The following is a 16,570-nucleotide window of genomic DNA, read 5'->3' as shown; positions in this document are numbered from 1 at the left end:
CTCTTGATGGCTATGGAACTCCATAAGACGGATTTCCTTTTTACTATTTGTTCTGAATTTAAACACTGTGTGCTTCATTGAGTGATCTTCTTGTTCTCAGATGATGAGGCACTGTAGAAACGAAGAATTGATCGCTTATTTCTTCTAGGCTTCATCATCTGAAGTTTCTTAATCAAATCCCTGGTCAACTCTTATCTCGTTAAAGCACCCCAAGCCGTTACCGTTTCCCCTTGCTACATAGGACTGAGAAGTCTGTTTCCATCCTGACAGGTGCCAAACTTTCATCCCTGTACCCGCCCTCTCCCCCACCATCCCACTGCCCGCCTTCTCCTAGTCACACGCTTCATAAAGAAGGTGGGGGAAAATGCGTTAAGCACATCTAATAATCGCTGATATTTCACTCAACACTGCTACCATTGTCCTCCGGGGATGGATGAATTTGAAATACGAGTGGGCCAATAATTTAAAGCTACAGATAGGCTTAAAGAAGCCATCATGATAAAAGTCAGGAAGAAGCTGGCAGCCTGAGTATGAGACGATTTTCAGCCCAAAGCTCCCTATCAGGGAAAAATCTCAGGGCCAAATAATTTGGGCCTATTTCTTCAGTCGTCACATGCCGTCGCGAGTGTTGGGAGTTCGGGACAGATGGCTTCTAACTTAGCAGTGATGCTGGTGACACCTCCATGAGTTCAAAGGTAGCCTTTCAGATGTCCACGAAAAGCACAGTGATGATAATTAAGCTCTTTTCCTCAAAATCTTTTTCTCTGGGCCCTGAAGGAGGCACCAGCAGCCTCAACTTCTCCCAGACTTGATGATGCTACCCATGCAAAACGTGACTGTGGAGTTCAATGGCTTCATCTCCACCCGGCGCTCCACCACGTACCCGGGAGTTAGTCTGGTGGCAGGGCAGAGATGAAGCAAATATTTGTCTTCTTTCTTATTTTGTCTTCCTCATCACAACGGACGTCTCTGGGCCTCATGGGGACCTAGGGCACCGGGACCAGCCCCACAGTCCTAAATCAGTTTCGTGACACGTGGGCACTATTTCAGTGGAATGCCGGCTCTGAAAAGTATATTTTTACACTCCCTGGAAAATGAAGGCGTTTGTGAGTTTGGCCTAGGGTACCGTTTTGTCATCTGTCCCCAAATACAAAGCTTTGCAACACAGAAATGGTGGAATCCCATCCCTGTGGGCAAAAATCATTACTTTCATTTTTCCATTTGGATGTTTTCCATTTTCAGAGCGCACCCAGCATGGGATCACAAAATACTTGGTGGCGAGAACTTTGAGGTGAGGACAGAGGCATTGTGTTCTTTTGTGGACTGGCATAAACTGCACCTGCTTTAAAACCCATTCTCTTGAATTTTTCAGTATACTTTTCAGATCTCAGCAAGAGCGACCCTCTTGATTGCAGTCCACTGCAGAGGGGCTTTGCCTCCTTGGAGCTGCAGGCAGAGGACGTGGGCTTAGGTGATCGGGGGACCCCTGCAAACATTAGGAAGGACAGGGAATGGCAGTCACCACGAACAGTGTTTGCGTCTCTCTCCGTGCGCTTTGCCGCTGTGGACTCCGCACGACCACGGCATCGTGGCTTCTCTCTCCTCTCTGCCATGTCCTTACTCACGGTTTCTCCGGCCTTATGACTTCTGTTTTCTTCTTTAAGTCCTCTCCCTTTTCGTTTAACTCCCCACCTTCCCACAATCTTAACTCTTCTATATATGTTACAATCAAACTCGCCAAGAAAGAGAGTCTGATTTGGTCAGGTGTTTACTGTCTATTTACATCGAAACCAGGCTTTCTTGACCTGGGCACTCCAGACAACTCCTCGTTTTGGGGACTGGGCTATACATGGTAGGGAGTTTAGCAACATCCCTGCCCTCTCCCCACTAGGCAACAGTAGTACCCACTCTCTCAGTTGTGACCACCAAAAATGCCTCCGGATGTTGTCGCATGCCCTCCGAAAGGCAAAGTTGTCCCTTCCACTCCCGTATCCCTAACTCCTGGACAGTGGGTAGCCATAGCAGTTGAGTCACATGGGACACCAAGTAGAATGGCCTCCAACTGAGGAATCACTTGAAACTACTTTTCTACAACTCCCACGTCTGACGCAGCGAGGAGGAGTGTCCTCAGCAGACAACCTTCAGCCGTCTGTCCTTTTGGGAATTGCTTCAGCTGTCTCCCCCAAGGTCACACCCCTTCCACGGGCAGGTCCTGACGGATGCAGGAGTGTAATGACCTGGCCGTTTGGGCCCAACTCGGGAGAACTCTAGCGTTCTACTTCAGGAACTCCAGGGAGGTTAATGGAGACTCATCGGGCCTGAATGCTAGCTTGCCTTTTCCCGGTTGCCATTCGTGGTTCCTTTCTTCTCCCTTCCTCAGGCGTTGAGCCCAAGGACACACCATACTAAATATCCCACTCTCTAAACTTTGTCTTAGAGGCTGTTTCCTAGAGAACCCCATCTGTTAGGGGACAACGTGACTGACAGGAATTTCAAAGTATATGAGGAAAAGGCATTACGATAGGCTCATTCTGGCCACTGGGTGATTTGATTTATTCTTGCCTTCCCTTATGAGGTTGATGATTTTGTCCAGTGTATGTAGCGATGATCATTATCTCAGATGCCCGACCTCATGACCTCCATTAATGGGTAAGGACTTCAAGAACAGCATAAGATTACATCAGCCTCTTGCCTTACACCTTAAGTTCGGCAGCATGCATACCAATGACAGACAAGAGTTAGAATGAAGGATAGTCGATAAAATAGATCATAAAAGGAAATGGGTTGGAGTGTGAGCGCCAGAAGGGTAAAGGGCAGGAGTTCCTTTTTTTTTTTTTTTTAACATCAGGCATCCAACATCTTGCAGAGAAGTGCAGGATATGGCTTGATTGAATGAATAACTGGGCACTCTAAAGATTATTCCCTCTCTCATACAATAGGAAAGAACTGAGTCTAGAGCCTGGTCTAATGTCCTGAAGAAATGAGGTGCTTCGCTTTATTTTCAGCCAGCTGAGAATTGATTCATTGTGTCATTCACCTAGTCTCTTCAATGACTAGTATAGGTCAAACTCTGTTCTCGATACTGGGGAAACAGTAGTAGATAAAAGAAAAACTCTCTCTCACGGAGGTTAAACTTTAATAGGAGAAAGCAGTCAGGTCATGAGAAGTTTAATTAAGAAGAATAAGGGGCGCGTGGGTGGCTCAGTCCATTGAGCGTCCAAATTTGATTTCAACTCCGGTCACGATCTCACAGTTTGTGGGTTCGAGCCCCACTCGTGTTCTCTCTCTCTCTCTCTCTCTGAAAATAAATAAATAAACTTTGTAAAAAGAAAAGTAAAGCAAGCTAGAGGTCATAGAGGAAGGGAACTTTTTTTAAGTGAGGGAAGGGCAGAGAGAATCCCAAGCAGGCTCTGCACAGAGCCTGACAGGGGGCTCAGTCTCACACACTGTGAGATCATGACATGAGCTGAAATTAAGAGTCGGACGCCCGACCAACTGAGCCACCCAGGCACCCTGGGGAGGGGAACTCTTTAAATGTGGTGGTCATGGGGGTGGCATTTGGATAGAGAAGAGAGGAAACCAACCAGGCACATACTGGGGTGGGGAGGGAGACAAAACAGGGTTCCAGGCAGCGGAAACAGTAAATGTAAAGACGCTGATGTGAGAGCAAGCGTGGTGGGGTTTCAGGAACAACAAGGAGTGTAGTAAGACTGAAGCTGGGGAGAGGTGGGGACTGCAAGTTCCAACCCTCTAATGAAGAGGTTGGATCACCAGAGGCCCATCCTCTGGTGCCTTCCAAAAGTCACCTCATTAACGTCCCAAGAGATACCTTCATTGCTCTCCACCCAGGAAATTCCAAGGGTCTTGGGAACTGTGAGCCAGGAACGGCAGTGCCCGCTCAACTGCATTGGCAGGGAGCCAATGTATATCTCACAAATCGCAATATCACAACTAGAGTTAATGCACATTGTCTCTGAAGCTACATGCAAATCCAAGGTGGAGAATGTTTCATCCGAGAGGAATCTAGCAAACAATGCTTCTGATTGCTCGGCCCCTGATTGCTTTCACTTAGCAAGGTTCACAAGATGTATTCGGATATGATGAATATCCCCCTTTCCAATTTTACATGTAGCCTCCTTATAGCCCTTTTGTCCAGAAAGGGATTTCTTATGTATGTATAATGAATATAAATATAGGTTTTAGAGAGTGCTAATGTTTTAATGAGCTAGAAATAGGCAGACAAGAGAGAATAATTGAAGGATTAGTCAACATGGGGACAATTTGACTTGGAAAGAGAAAATCTGAGCAGGAAATGTCTAGGAAAAATTTAGAGGAGGAATAGAATGGAATGAGCTCATTTATGGTGTGAGTTAAGGACAGGGGTATTTATTCTCAAAAGGTAAAAAGCGAGAGCTTCTATTGCAGACCTTGACCGAGGCCAGCTAGCAAGGGAGAGGGACTGATTCAAAAGATTTGGTCCGGGAGGTCTGGAACAGATACATGTATTAAAAGGGTGGCAGGGCGGGGCGCCTGGGTGGCTCAGTCGGTTAAGTGTCCGACTTCAGCTCAGGTCACGATCTCTTGGTCCGTGAGTTCGAGCCCCGCGTCGGGCTCTGGGCTGATGGCTCAGAGCCTGGAGCCTGCTTCCGGTTCTGTGTCTCCCTCTCTCTCTGCCCCTCCCCCGTTCATGCTCTGTCTCTCTCTGTCTCAAAAATAAATAAATAAACGTTAAAAAAAAAATTTAAAAAAAAAAAAGGGTGGCAGGGGAAGAGGGAAAGTTTTGAACCAAATCTTTAGTTACTCCTGGAGCCCAACGCAAAAGCTCACCAGAACCTTTGCTATCTTAGGGCAAAATACAGGACAACAAGGCTTATGTCTTCAACAAGATCAGATAATTCCTCTAACGTGAACCAGCCACATGTTTACTTATTTAGTTATGAAAAAAAAAGATAGTAAGCTTGGTCACATGAAATTTAAAACTCAGAACCAAAAATAGAAATTAAAACGAAAATGTCTTGTTCTATGTCTTTCTAAAAATACTTAGCTATTTGTTTTGAATTCCTAAACAATTACTAGCGTAAAATGATGACACACAGTTGACCTTCACAGGTGACACCAGCATCAGAATGGCAAAAGGATTAGTCTCCTCTCACGCTGTACTCCTCTGAGAACCGCATAAAATTTTTTGAAGGGGAAGAAAAAGGCCGGGAAGGGGTGGGGGGGAGAGGGATTATTTGCTGGAGCTGTTGCCCAGGCCCACGCTTTAGCGGTCAACAGTCACTTTCGCTCTAGGACCACAGGCTCTCATTGGCCCGGTTCCCCTAGGATTCTTCACACTGGCGGGAAAGTTGGTTCATGGGATAAATACCCTGATGACTCGCGACGCTAATGATGCTGCTGCTGCTGCTGCTGCTGATGATGATGATGATAGGGATAGGGATAGGAATCCAAAAAAATGGAGCCCTTTTGGCCCTTCGCACGAAGGAAGCGTTTTCTGTGGGCTCACCTCTGTGATATTCACAACAAACCTCTAGAATGAAGAGTATTACTGTCTCTCTTTCATAGCAGAGAAAACAGACTGGACAAGTCTAATAACACATTCCATTTTAGACTCGGAACCCTTACAGGTTATCAGCTTCAGAGAAGGGGTTCCAGGAACTAGGGAGCGGCAACCACCTGTGTCTACGGCAAAGACTAAAGTGGGTAACCTGCGTTCATCTTGGGGTGATGGTGGAGGAGGTGGCTACTGACCCGGAGAGACCTCCGCTTGGGAATCTTTTTGTCCCCTTTCATCTCTTTGATGTTCTTTTACCTCCCTCTCTCCCCCCCGCCACCCCTCCTTCTCTTTCTCCCCCTCCCGCTGCCCCTCCCTTCCTCCTATATGAGAATAGAAAGTGTCTCTCCTCGTGTTTATAGGTCTACGGGTCAGCTGCGGTTCAGATGATCTAGATAAAGTTCGACTGGGAAGTTTGGCTGCGGGCTGCAGGTTGAAGGTTGTCTGGGTTTAGCTCCAGGCTGCTAGTTCCATTCGGCTTGTTTCTCTATATGTCGGGTGTGGAGACCCACCGAAGGATCAGAGGCCACCTGGGGCACGTACTCCTGGCAGATCCCCAGAGCACAAGAGCACAAGCCTGTGTTCATATCATGTCTGCTAACGCCCCATTGGCCAAAGCAAGTCACATGGCTAAGCCCAAGGTCAAGGGGCCGGGAAGCTTGCCATGAAGCTATGGCTGAAGCACCGATGGTTAATTGATTCACAACGCAGTTAAGCGTTAGGATCAAAACGGAATCTCTCCCCCTTCCTTTTGACTTTAATTTTTATCATATCCTTAGCTCTTTCTCCCTTTTGCTTTCTAAATGGATGTGCATCTCATCTACAGTCATTTGGTTTTTAATATCCGAGTTGCTCCCTACTGGCTTCGGTTTCAAATTGTACATTCCTTGAAATTTCCCTGGTGCCTAATACAATACCCTTCACACAGAGAGCATTCAGCAAATGGTGTTGACTGCCTGCCGTCTTTTAAAAGCACATCTGGAGAGACACTAAAGGCACCTGGCAATATCGCAGTGACTCGTTAGTAACCTGGCTTAACCCAGATGGGCTGGAGACCGTAGGCACCTTTACCCCGGGGGGAAAGTTCTGTGGTAACACAGTCGGGCACTTCTGTTCAGAAGTAGTCAGAAATTCCATGAGCGGAACTCAGCCGTGACCCTATTGATATAAACACCTGTCCTCCTGTAGCTGGCCTTAGGTTTCTTTCTTTCTCCCTGGCCTGATCATGACAGTGAGGTTCTTGGAGTTTCGTGTAAGTCAGTCGGAAGGAGCCTTTCTTTCAGGAGCAACGCTGCCAAGTATCGGTTACGAGATTTTGTAGGACTGTGAAGCCCGCAACCCTTGGGTATGTTTGTCTTTGCAACTCGGGCGCCTCGGCAGGTAGTTTAGTAGGAACTCCTGACTCCCCAGATCACGTGTAAGCCTGATACTCTAAATGACGTGGCAGTCTGCCGGCAAAGCCCATGGCGTGGTATTCGGTTCGCCGTGTGCTTTGGTCTCCGAGCTCGGTGTTACCTGCCTGACAGCTCATAGAATATTTACAGGTTGTTATTCGTGAGGAATTTTAGCTAGCCGTAAAGATTTTCACAGCTATGGCAGACATTAGAGGTCTCATTCATCACTCTGGTGACCTTCCCCTCTGGAATGTAGCCCATCTGTCTCTGCTGTTGAAATCTTTATGGAAAATCTGCCCATCTTTGAAAGTTCAGTAAGTGATCTTAAAGTTTTCATTGAATCTTTACTTTTGATATATGATCCAGACATATGCGGCGCTATTCTTATTTTAATTTAATGTTTGCAACGGTGTTAAATTTAACTTGGCCTTTCGGTTAAATGGCAGAAAACTTACTCTTGCTTCGGGGACTATATGCGTCCCATCAGAAGAAAATAGAAATCATACAGAAAGCAATCCCAATGGGGAAAAATGATAGACGCATACACCTACATTCAGCATTGATAACTACATGAAACCTTGAGCCCTGTCCTATAATCTTGATTATGACCTTAGGAAGTGAAAACAGGCGGAAATAAGTTTTTCGTGTGATTTGAGGTTTTAGAGGGGGCGCTGAGCAAATTCCATAAATAAGTGAATGGAGTGGGCTGGTTTACAGAACGGGAGAGAGTAATGACCTTCTCCGTTTACCTTCAGTGCTCTTGTGAAATTGCCCTCTTGGGATCACCAGTGATCTCGTGACCAAACACACCTTCCTCTTCTCTCCCCTTAGTGCCCTGGAACCCACTGGTGCTCCCAATATCTCACCACCTGGCTGGCTGGCTTTCTGATGCTTCACCCTGCTTTGTCCTCGTTTCTGTATCGTTTTTCTTCGGAGGCTTTTTCAGTGGTGCCACCATTATGGGCCCCTTCCCAGGGTACGGTTTTCTTTTAACAGTCTCGTTGCCTGCAGGAGTCCAGTCATCTTTACAGCTCCAGCTCCCATCTAACGCTTAGTCTTGTCCTTTCACCTGAGCTTCGGTGAAAAGAGCCACCTTCCAAATATTGTAACCTAAATATGTAATTGATCTGAAATTCGCCCTCCAGCTTATCTTTTCTGCCCCTGAAACGCCCCGTTGCCTCATAATTATCTCTTAGAAGGAGAGAGTCATGTGTGATTTCTCGCTTTGAGTGGATGCCACATTCAGCTAGCAACAACCTATTGAACTCCACCCTCCTGCCTCCATTCCATAGAACACTGTTCTTATCTTTTTGTCAGCATAATCCTCTGATTGTAGAACATTCTCTGGCCTTCTCTTTCCCATTGTATCAAATAGGGACTAATCGATTCATCATCCATGCTGATGAATAATGGACACACGGTCTACCCAAGAATGAAGGGTCTGTTGGGCAGGTGCCATTGGTCTAGGCAAAGAGATAGAACGCTGTCCCATCAGCCCAGGCAGTTAGTGTTCAAAGGCATCTCTGTCCGCCACACTTGATCCTGTGTGAGGCACATTACTAGTAGTTAGGAGTGGATGCAAGGGGTGAAGACAACTGCTGCTTGGTTGAGGCAGGGAGATTAATTCTAGAATTACTGTCATTCAGACAACATCCCACAGGTATGTGATTATAAACATTATTTGTATGGTAATTAACATTTTGCAAAGCAATTTCATATCCATTTTCTCATTTTATCCTGGCGGTATTTCTGCAAGGGAGATATCATTATGCCTATTTTTCATATAAAATAAATAAAGCTCAGGGACAAAACAAGGCTTGCTTGAGATCAGGGAGTGATGGTGGAGTCAGGAATTAAATCTATTGGTCCGGAATCTCTGTTCTAGCCACTTTCTCCTTGATCCACAGTTGTCTCAAGATGCTGGGCTGGGCTTTGAGACAGAAAGCCGGTGAGCTGAGTGCCTCCCTGAACTCAAAAAGTCTACAGTCTATCATGGAGTGAAGGGGTGCGAGAGGCCTATTCTCAAATAATCCGTATCAGGCAGTATATCTAATGTGCCTTAAGAATTATACCGACTAACTGCCATTGACCAGCAGAAAATGGATTTTTCCCTTTCTACCTGGATCAATAAAGAAAGACTCCTGCTGGCAGGAGTGTAATTTGTATAAAATGCCTTTAACATGTTCATAGCCTTCAATGAAATAAATATATTTCGAGGAATTCTGCTTAACAAAATTGACAAAACTGTGTGCAAAGATTTATCTGCAGAGATGTTCACTGCAGCCTTACTTACAACAGTGAAAAACTGGAAACAATCTAAATTTTCCCAAAGAGGGGATTTCTTCAATAAATCACGGTACAGCCATTAACGGAATGCTGTTCAGCCATTTAAAATGGGAGCCAGGAATGATGTCAGCAGACACAGATGGTCCGCACGGGTGGGAGTGACTGGGTCAGAAGCAGGATTGGCCACGTGAAACGGAAAACTCAAATAACAGAGGCTTATCCCAAGCAGGGCTGTATAACGTTCTCATATAGAAATCCAGAGAGGGGCGCTTGGGTGGCTCAGTCGGTTAAGCATCCAACTTTGGCTCAGGTCGTGATGTCAGTTAGTGAGCCTGAGCCCCGCCTCAGGTTCTCTGCTGACAGCTCAGAGCCTGGGGCCTGCTGGAATAGTGACTATATAGTCACAGGACCCCAGACTTCTCCTCTCTTTCTGCTCGGTCATTCTTAGCACATATCTTCTGTAGCATTAGTTGTCAGGGCCCTGCTCATGTGCCCTCTGGAACCCACCGGGCCCAGGCACACCGAACCTAGACTTCCAACTACACACACCTGTGACTCTGCCTTCAAGGCTTTCTCCGTCCATAGGAACTTGCTCACGAAGCCCAAGTGGCAGACCAGAGAGGTAATGAGCTCCCCCCTCCATACTCCAGGAGTAGCCCTCAAGCAGTAGTAAATAAATACTCCACTTCCTTTGCCGCTCACCTAGAGGCGGCCGGAGGGGGACAACTCTGGAGTGTCTTCTGGGCTGAAGTCCTCACCTACAGGGGGACCCCGGGTCCCCAAAGCAGTCCCGCATCCTTTACCAGCTCCTGCACCGGGGCTTCCTTGAATTACAGCCCAAACCACCTCAACGTACATCCTTGTCTCCGTGTTTGCTGCTGGGGCATTGCGGCAATATGGCTTCCATTGTCCTGGTTCCCACGGCTCTGGCCCTTATCCTCTCTCTCTCCTCTTTCTCTTGTCTCCCTCCCTCTCACCCCCTCTCTCTTCCTCTCTTCCTCCTTTCCCTTTCCTGCTCCTGCTTCCTCTTTCTCCCACTCGCACTCTACTCCGATAATGGCTCTCCCTCCTTGTCCCTCGGAGCTAGGGATGCTAACAGCTCCTTGTTCTTATTAACATTATCCCTTGTGATCTCCCTACACCCTGCACAGACCTTTGTGACCAGCCCTTTTACTAAACTCTACTCAACTTGACTGTGCCTAAAGGCACGGGACCTGTTAGGACCTCTTCCTCCACCCCACCCCATCCCGTTCCAGCCCTGCCTGTAAATACCGCGTATGGGGCTAAGCCCATAATGTGTGTTCACTAGACAGCAGTCGGTTGATTTTAGTGCTGGAATGTTAGATGTGTTCATTGAAAAACATCCTCAGAGACTCAAATGCAAAAAAGTAGCAGGAACTGTGTCTGTTTACCGCATTCTGTGCCAGTACTGTGCCAAGCGCCTCGTACGTACGTACGTAGCGGGGACGCTGTAAAAATGGACCGAATAATGAGCTCTGCTTTGTTTCCTTAGGAACCGGGGCTCTCTTTTTGCCTTTTGGATGAAAATAAGTCTCGGAGCACCCCGGGTGGCTCAGTTGTTTAAGCATCCCGCTCTTGATTTCGGCTCCGGTCACGATCCCGTGGTTTACGGGATCGAGCCCCACGTCGGGCTCTGTGCTGGGGGCAGAGCAGGAGCCACGGTGGGGATGACAGATTGTCGGGATGCAGACGGGAGAAAGATTTTGACCAGAGGAAAAGGCTGCTCTTTCTAATCATCACTAAAACTATAGGAAATTCAAAAGAGGCCTTCCAGGATCTGGTGACGGTGAAGTGGTTCCAGCAAGCCCTGGAAAGTCACCTGGTGGAAATCATGTAGAGGGTGAATTTAGATATCAGAGCGTAAAGAACTTGGACTAGAGGACATTATATTCTTGTGTAGGATGGATGCATTTACGCAGTTGTTTGGCAAATATTTCTAGACTACCGGTTACATACCACACATGATAAAAGAACGCACAAAGAGGGTGCCTGGCTGGCTCCGTCGGTTAAATAAATGTCTGACTCGATCTCAGCTCGGGTCTTGGTCTCAGGGTTGTGAGTCCAAGCGCCATGTTGAGCTCCGTGCTGGGCATGAAGGCTACTTAGAAGAAGAAGAAGATGATGATGATGATGATAATAAATAAAACTCAAAGACTAGACAGACTTGGTCGCAATCATGGATTCGCCCTTTACTAGCCGCATGAACTGAGTCCGTTTTCTGACCTTTTCTGAGCCTCCCCTACTTCACGGGTGATAATGGAATAGCGTGACCTCATTGGGTATCTGGGAGGATTACATTAAGAAACATACAGTGTGGAGCACACATTGTGGAGCACACAGTATGTGTGTAGACACGCAGCCTGTTTGTTTTCTCCCTTTCCTGAATCATGTGACTTGAGTAATAACCCACATTAGGGTCTAATACTTAATGACTTGGACCTTAGACACACGATTCCATGTGATCTTAACTGATCATTTGCAAAATGAAAATGGCAGCACCTCACAGGTCATGATGACCGTCATACTTGAGGTCATGGGGCAGGCCCAGGAGAGGTTTTCCTTTTTCCCCCCACCCCCCAGCCACCCCTTCTAGATCAAGCCTTTTCAGTGGGAGCAACACTGCCCCAAAAGGGACAAAAATTCGTTTGTCCCTAGGGGATGAAAAACCGTACCCTTTTTACGTAAAGCACAGATACACACAGTATATCTGTGACGTCAAAATTTCATCAGGGACAGGGGGAGGAAGATGAGGAAAAAATAACTAAATAAGATGCTTTGCAGGGGGCCATGGGGGCATCGGGAGAAAAACATGGAGAAGCATTGCTCTAGAGTAGATCTCCTTGCTAGACTGTGCCCATCAAACCATTACTGGAACGGACCCACTTCTGGGAAGCCAAGTGCCTGTGGCTAGTGGTCTTCCTTTACGCCTTTCTCTTAACCCCATAGGGGAGGTCTCCATTTAGTCTCCAATGCAAGTTATAGTATTGATTTGTATAACCTGCCCCCACTTTTCTTCCGACCGAACTATACGATCAGGCACCGAATCCACAAAACGTTAACAGCGGCAGAAAGACGAATGAACGTATTTGGGTCTGAATTCCGGAGAGTGCCCCTTGGGCACGGTTTAAATAACATTCGTGTTCTTTTTAATTTTCTGGTTAGGCCCCTGTGTCGATTAAAATACGGCTTAACACCAGGGTGCGTCGCTTCGCGCATTCTGTTCGTCACGCATTAAAAACATGGTCGAAATAAGAACTTTGCCTCCATAGTGTGGCGTCTGTGATTCTGTGATTTTCAAAACCACCTTGGGCACAATATTGAATCCTGTCACCTCGAGGGAAGAAAAGCATTTGAAGGTAGAAGCCTTTCTGGCTCTTAATAACATACTGCATCTGTAACGCGAGGGGAAATTCACAGGTTGGTTTTGGAATGAATAAGCTCACGTGTAGCCTGCTATTTAAATTCAGGAGACAATACCCCCTGGTGCTGGCGCCGTAAGATAGTGGATGATTTTTGCACTCAAGAATCTGAATCCCAAAGCCGCCTTGGATTTACACATAGCGGTTAGAGGAACATCTGTATAAGAAAAGACCAGAGGACGGCACAGTGCCTTAGAAAAACTATTTGCCAGTAAATCTGCTTTTGATGGGCTACTAAAAAATGGACACATCACGCATAAGAGATGCGTGTGTCTATTACGGAGGCTAGCTTTGTGTGCAGTGACAAGCTTCCCCTGGCTCACTGAGATAAGAAACAGCAGGCCTTGGTGTCGGCACTCCTGCAAGAAATGAAATGATAATTTGGGGACACACGTACAAGGGTTACCATATATTTGATCAACTTTTGAATATATGCGATACCAGAACCATCTGGCAGCCCCAAGCGAAATTGCCCACAACCTTTGAACAGTCTCTCGAGAAGGAGCCCTGAATCTAATCACGTAGAACCTTCGCCGGACTGTGTGTTATTTCCAAAGCAAGCAGTTCCAGTGTGTTTGTCTGTGGTGGTGACGGGGCACAGAAGGAATGGGGGAAAGCCATTGTTATTTCCCCCCACCCCCGTTTTTTTGCATCAAGGACATTTTTTTAGGTAGGAGGTTGGAGGGTTTCTAATGATGACTGCAAAGCAGTTGCTACGTGCGTTTGTAAACTGTGAGTCAAAGCGGGGAAAACATCTTCCGGCACAGAAAACTCACTGAACTTGACCATTGGATTTATTTGATCGCTGCACCTAAAGGCAAACGGCCTTTCTTATTTTAAAAACTAAAAAAGTAACAGTTTATACATACAGTTTCAGGTCCATAAATTTTCATGCTCTGTATGAAAGGTTGGCAGTTGAGAACTACAGCGGTAAACGCTTCCAGTTTCCTGTTGATCTGGAGCTTAGAATGTTTTTGGAATATTCTTTTTACATCGTTCACCTGTTTAGTTTAAGCATATCCTAAGTACTCCTCCGGCATATGATTGGTTTTGTTTTTCTCCTTTTAATGCTTAAGAATGCAAAGTCAACTATAGGTATTCAGTGGAGGGCCAGCCATGAGCTCAGCTGGCCATCACTACTTTTCCTCCGTCTCTGGCTCGATTTTCTGCTTGGAGGTTGCTCCTTGAGAGCCCTGCTCTGGAAGAGCCTCCGTGAGCCACCCAGGCAACCAGTAGACCTCTCCAAGCACACTTGTCTCTGAGAGATACCTCAGTATATTCCAGAAAATCCACATGGACTCTTCCGCTCTCAGAGGACATCCACAGCATCCTCCCAATCGGAATTAATTTGGGGACCATTAAGAAGATAAAGAACTGGAAAGGAAGGAACAGTGACAGAAATGGTCAGATTCAGCCCATAGACACCTTGAAGGAAAGAAAAGCCCTTGTTTCTCGAGTCAGGCGTTCACAGGCTTGGCGATACAGTCAGTGAGAGCTGGGGTGGGTATGCTGAGCAGACAAGAGCTGGGATTTCTGGCTCTCTACCCCGTTTCCTCCTAGAAAGAGAGCTTAGGTTTTTAGGTTTCCATAACATCAGACTCTCCCCAGGTAGGTCAGGGTGTCCGGCGTAAGTTCTTAGATCAGATCTTCCTTTATCACCTTATCAGGGCGAGAGAGCTGTATCCTAGCGAAGAAAAACAAACCAAAGGAGAGTAGGGCAGATAATGAGAAAGGCAGAGGGGGTAAGAATAGAAAAAGAACTACTGAGTGAGATTGCAAGCCAGGGACTACTTCGAAATGGCAGATAAAGGTCTCCTCCCCGCCCCCCATGGTAAAAACCTGTCCACCAGAATGAAAAGGCTTAATTAGCAGCTAAATACAAATCCACATCCTGTATCTTTTAAATGACGTATCACCAAGGTACCAAGCAGAATGTCTGGTTGAAGGTTGGGTGATTCAATCCATCTATTACTCTCTATAAAACAAAGAATCTGTGGTTTCATTACCCTTAAATTGTCTGGCAGTGGGTGAAGTTAACTTTTATTAGGCGCTGTTCTTTCATATTATACAGTGTAGTCAAGGATATATTAGCTTTGACGTTTTCTTACATCTCAATATACTGCGGCGTGAATTTACTGTGAGGCTAATTTAGAAGGAAGCTTTTCAGAGGAGGAAATAATGGTCAGCATCAGCTATGCTGCAAATTATAAGCAGGATGAAAATTCAGGGGGAAATGGACATCCGCATACAATCGCTAGATGTTGATCAGCATGCTTCTTATATGTGTATTCGTGATGATATTCTTTCTCTCTTAAAACTCCAGTTTTGGGGCGCCTGGGTGGCTCAGTCGGTTAAGCGTCCGACTTCCGCTCAGGTCACGATCTCGCGGTCCGTGAGTTCGAGCCCCGCGTGGGGCTCTGGGCTGATGGCTCAGAGCCTGGAGTCTGCTTCCGATTCTGTGTCTCCCTCTCTCCCTGCCCCTCCCCCATTCATGCTCTGTCTCTCTCTGTCTCAAAAATAATAAAATAAACATTAAAAAAAAATAAAAACAAAAAACACTCCAGTTTTATAAAAACTCCATTCTGGGGGAGGATTTTAGTGTTGAGGAAATGGTATAGTTTATCCTAACATGATTATGTTGTCTTAAAGAAAGAAACACCCATCGGATCAAACTCTATGTAAAAGGTGTTCTCAGAGCTCGCCTTTGGGAAAGGAACCCCCCCCCACCCCCCAATGATAATTTAAGCACTTAAAATACAATTTAAAGATGATTGATCGGACTAATACACAATAAGGTCGTTATAAAACAAATTCCCAGTATGTGAAATTTAATTTCACCTACAGGATTCATCATTCATCACAAAAGTTTTATTACACTCTGGTATCGGGTGCCATTCTCTGACTTTGGGTTGTTTTTTTTTTTTTCAATAAGATCATGCTGGTTGGCTGATGTTTTGTGGCACCAATTAAGCATATTATTGGTCGATGAAATTGGATCCTGTTTAAAGCAAACAAAGACGAAAACAAGCATATGAGAATGAGAAGTGTAGTCTTTTAGCTTTAAGAACTTAAAATGTAACTGTATCACGCAGGGACGTTTGAGTTGTTAAACTAATAAAACCCAGTCAAACAAACGGTAAAAGATAGTGAGAAGCAGCAACACGAAGTGTTATAAGAAAAGCACCCAATGGAGACGCGTAAGAGAAAATCCGTCAGCGACTCATTCAGTTTCTTATCTGTTCTATAGGTTTAGCGCTGGAACGGAGTTGTTTGTTTGTTTGTTTGTTTTTTCCTTTGCATTTATCTTTGTGCCTGAATGAGTTCAATTTCACTTAGATTAGGACAGAAACTTCAGAACAGCAGGTTAATCCGTCCTGTCTTCATGGGCAACTGAGCAAACAGACCAATATCAGTGTAAAATTGTAATTCTGGAGATTAATGTTCTTTCCTGTTTGTGGTGAACTTGACCTCCTTGCCTTTTTTTTTTTTTTCCTTCAGCTTCTGTCCAGGGTCCCTGGGAGAGAGCCATCTCGCCAAACAAAGTGCCCTACTATATCAAGTAAGTTGGAAGCATCACGTTCCTAAAGAAGCATTTATTGTGGCTAATCTGCATATTCACAAATGGATTTATTTCTACATTGTGACTGACGTTAACCTGGCTTACAATACCTACTTCTCCATCCCCCAAGGAAGCTTGGAAAGTCAACTCGCGCTAAAATTACCGCTGCAAATGTGCTGATGCAACGGGGAGCTGCCTTTAGGAAAAATCCATTTACCGCAGCCCGTTTCTTGTGTGTTGTGATTGGAAGTGGTGTGGCTTTTCCACAATAGCACAAAACGCTGCAGATAATATTATGGATGGTGAGAGTGAATAGTTATAAGGACAGTTTCATTTG

At 45.8% G+C, this 16,570-nt stretch overlaps 1 protein-coding gene across 16 annotated transcripts in view; it reads left to right on the top strand.

Annotated features, from left to right (window-relative positions):
• Positions 1 to 16,570, top strand: part of DMD (dystrophin) — a 2,379,610-nt gene that overhangs the window by 2,156,007 nt on the left and 207,033 nt on the right. For all 16 annotated transcript variants that reach the window (XM_045050793.1, XM_045050788.1, XM_045050791.1 and 13 more), the window contains one exon: positions 16,173 to 16,233. In XM_045050793.1, the coding sequence (XP_044906728.1) occupies positions 16,173 to 16,233 (61 nt within the window). The remainder of the gene's footprint in view (positions 1 to 16,172; positions 16,234 to 16,570) is intronic.

Source organism: Felis catus, chromosome X (assembly GCF_018350175.1).
Source record: "Felis catus isolate Fca126 chromosome X, F.catus_Fca126_mat1.0, whole genome shotgun sequence".
Taxonomy (NCBI): Eukaryota; Metazoa; Chordata; class Mammalia; order Carnivora; family Felidae; genus Felis; species Felis catus.
The sequence above is the reverse complement of the archived record's forward strand: the minus strand, read 5'-3'. Positions and strand labels throughout refer to the sequence as shown.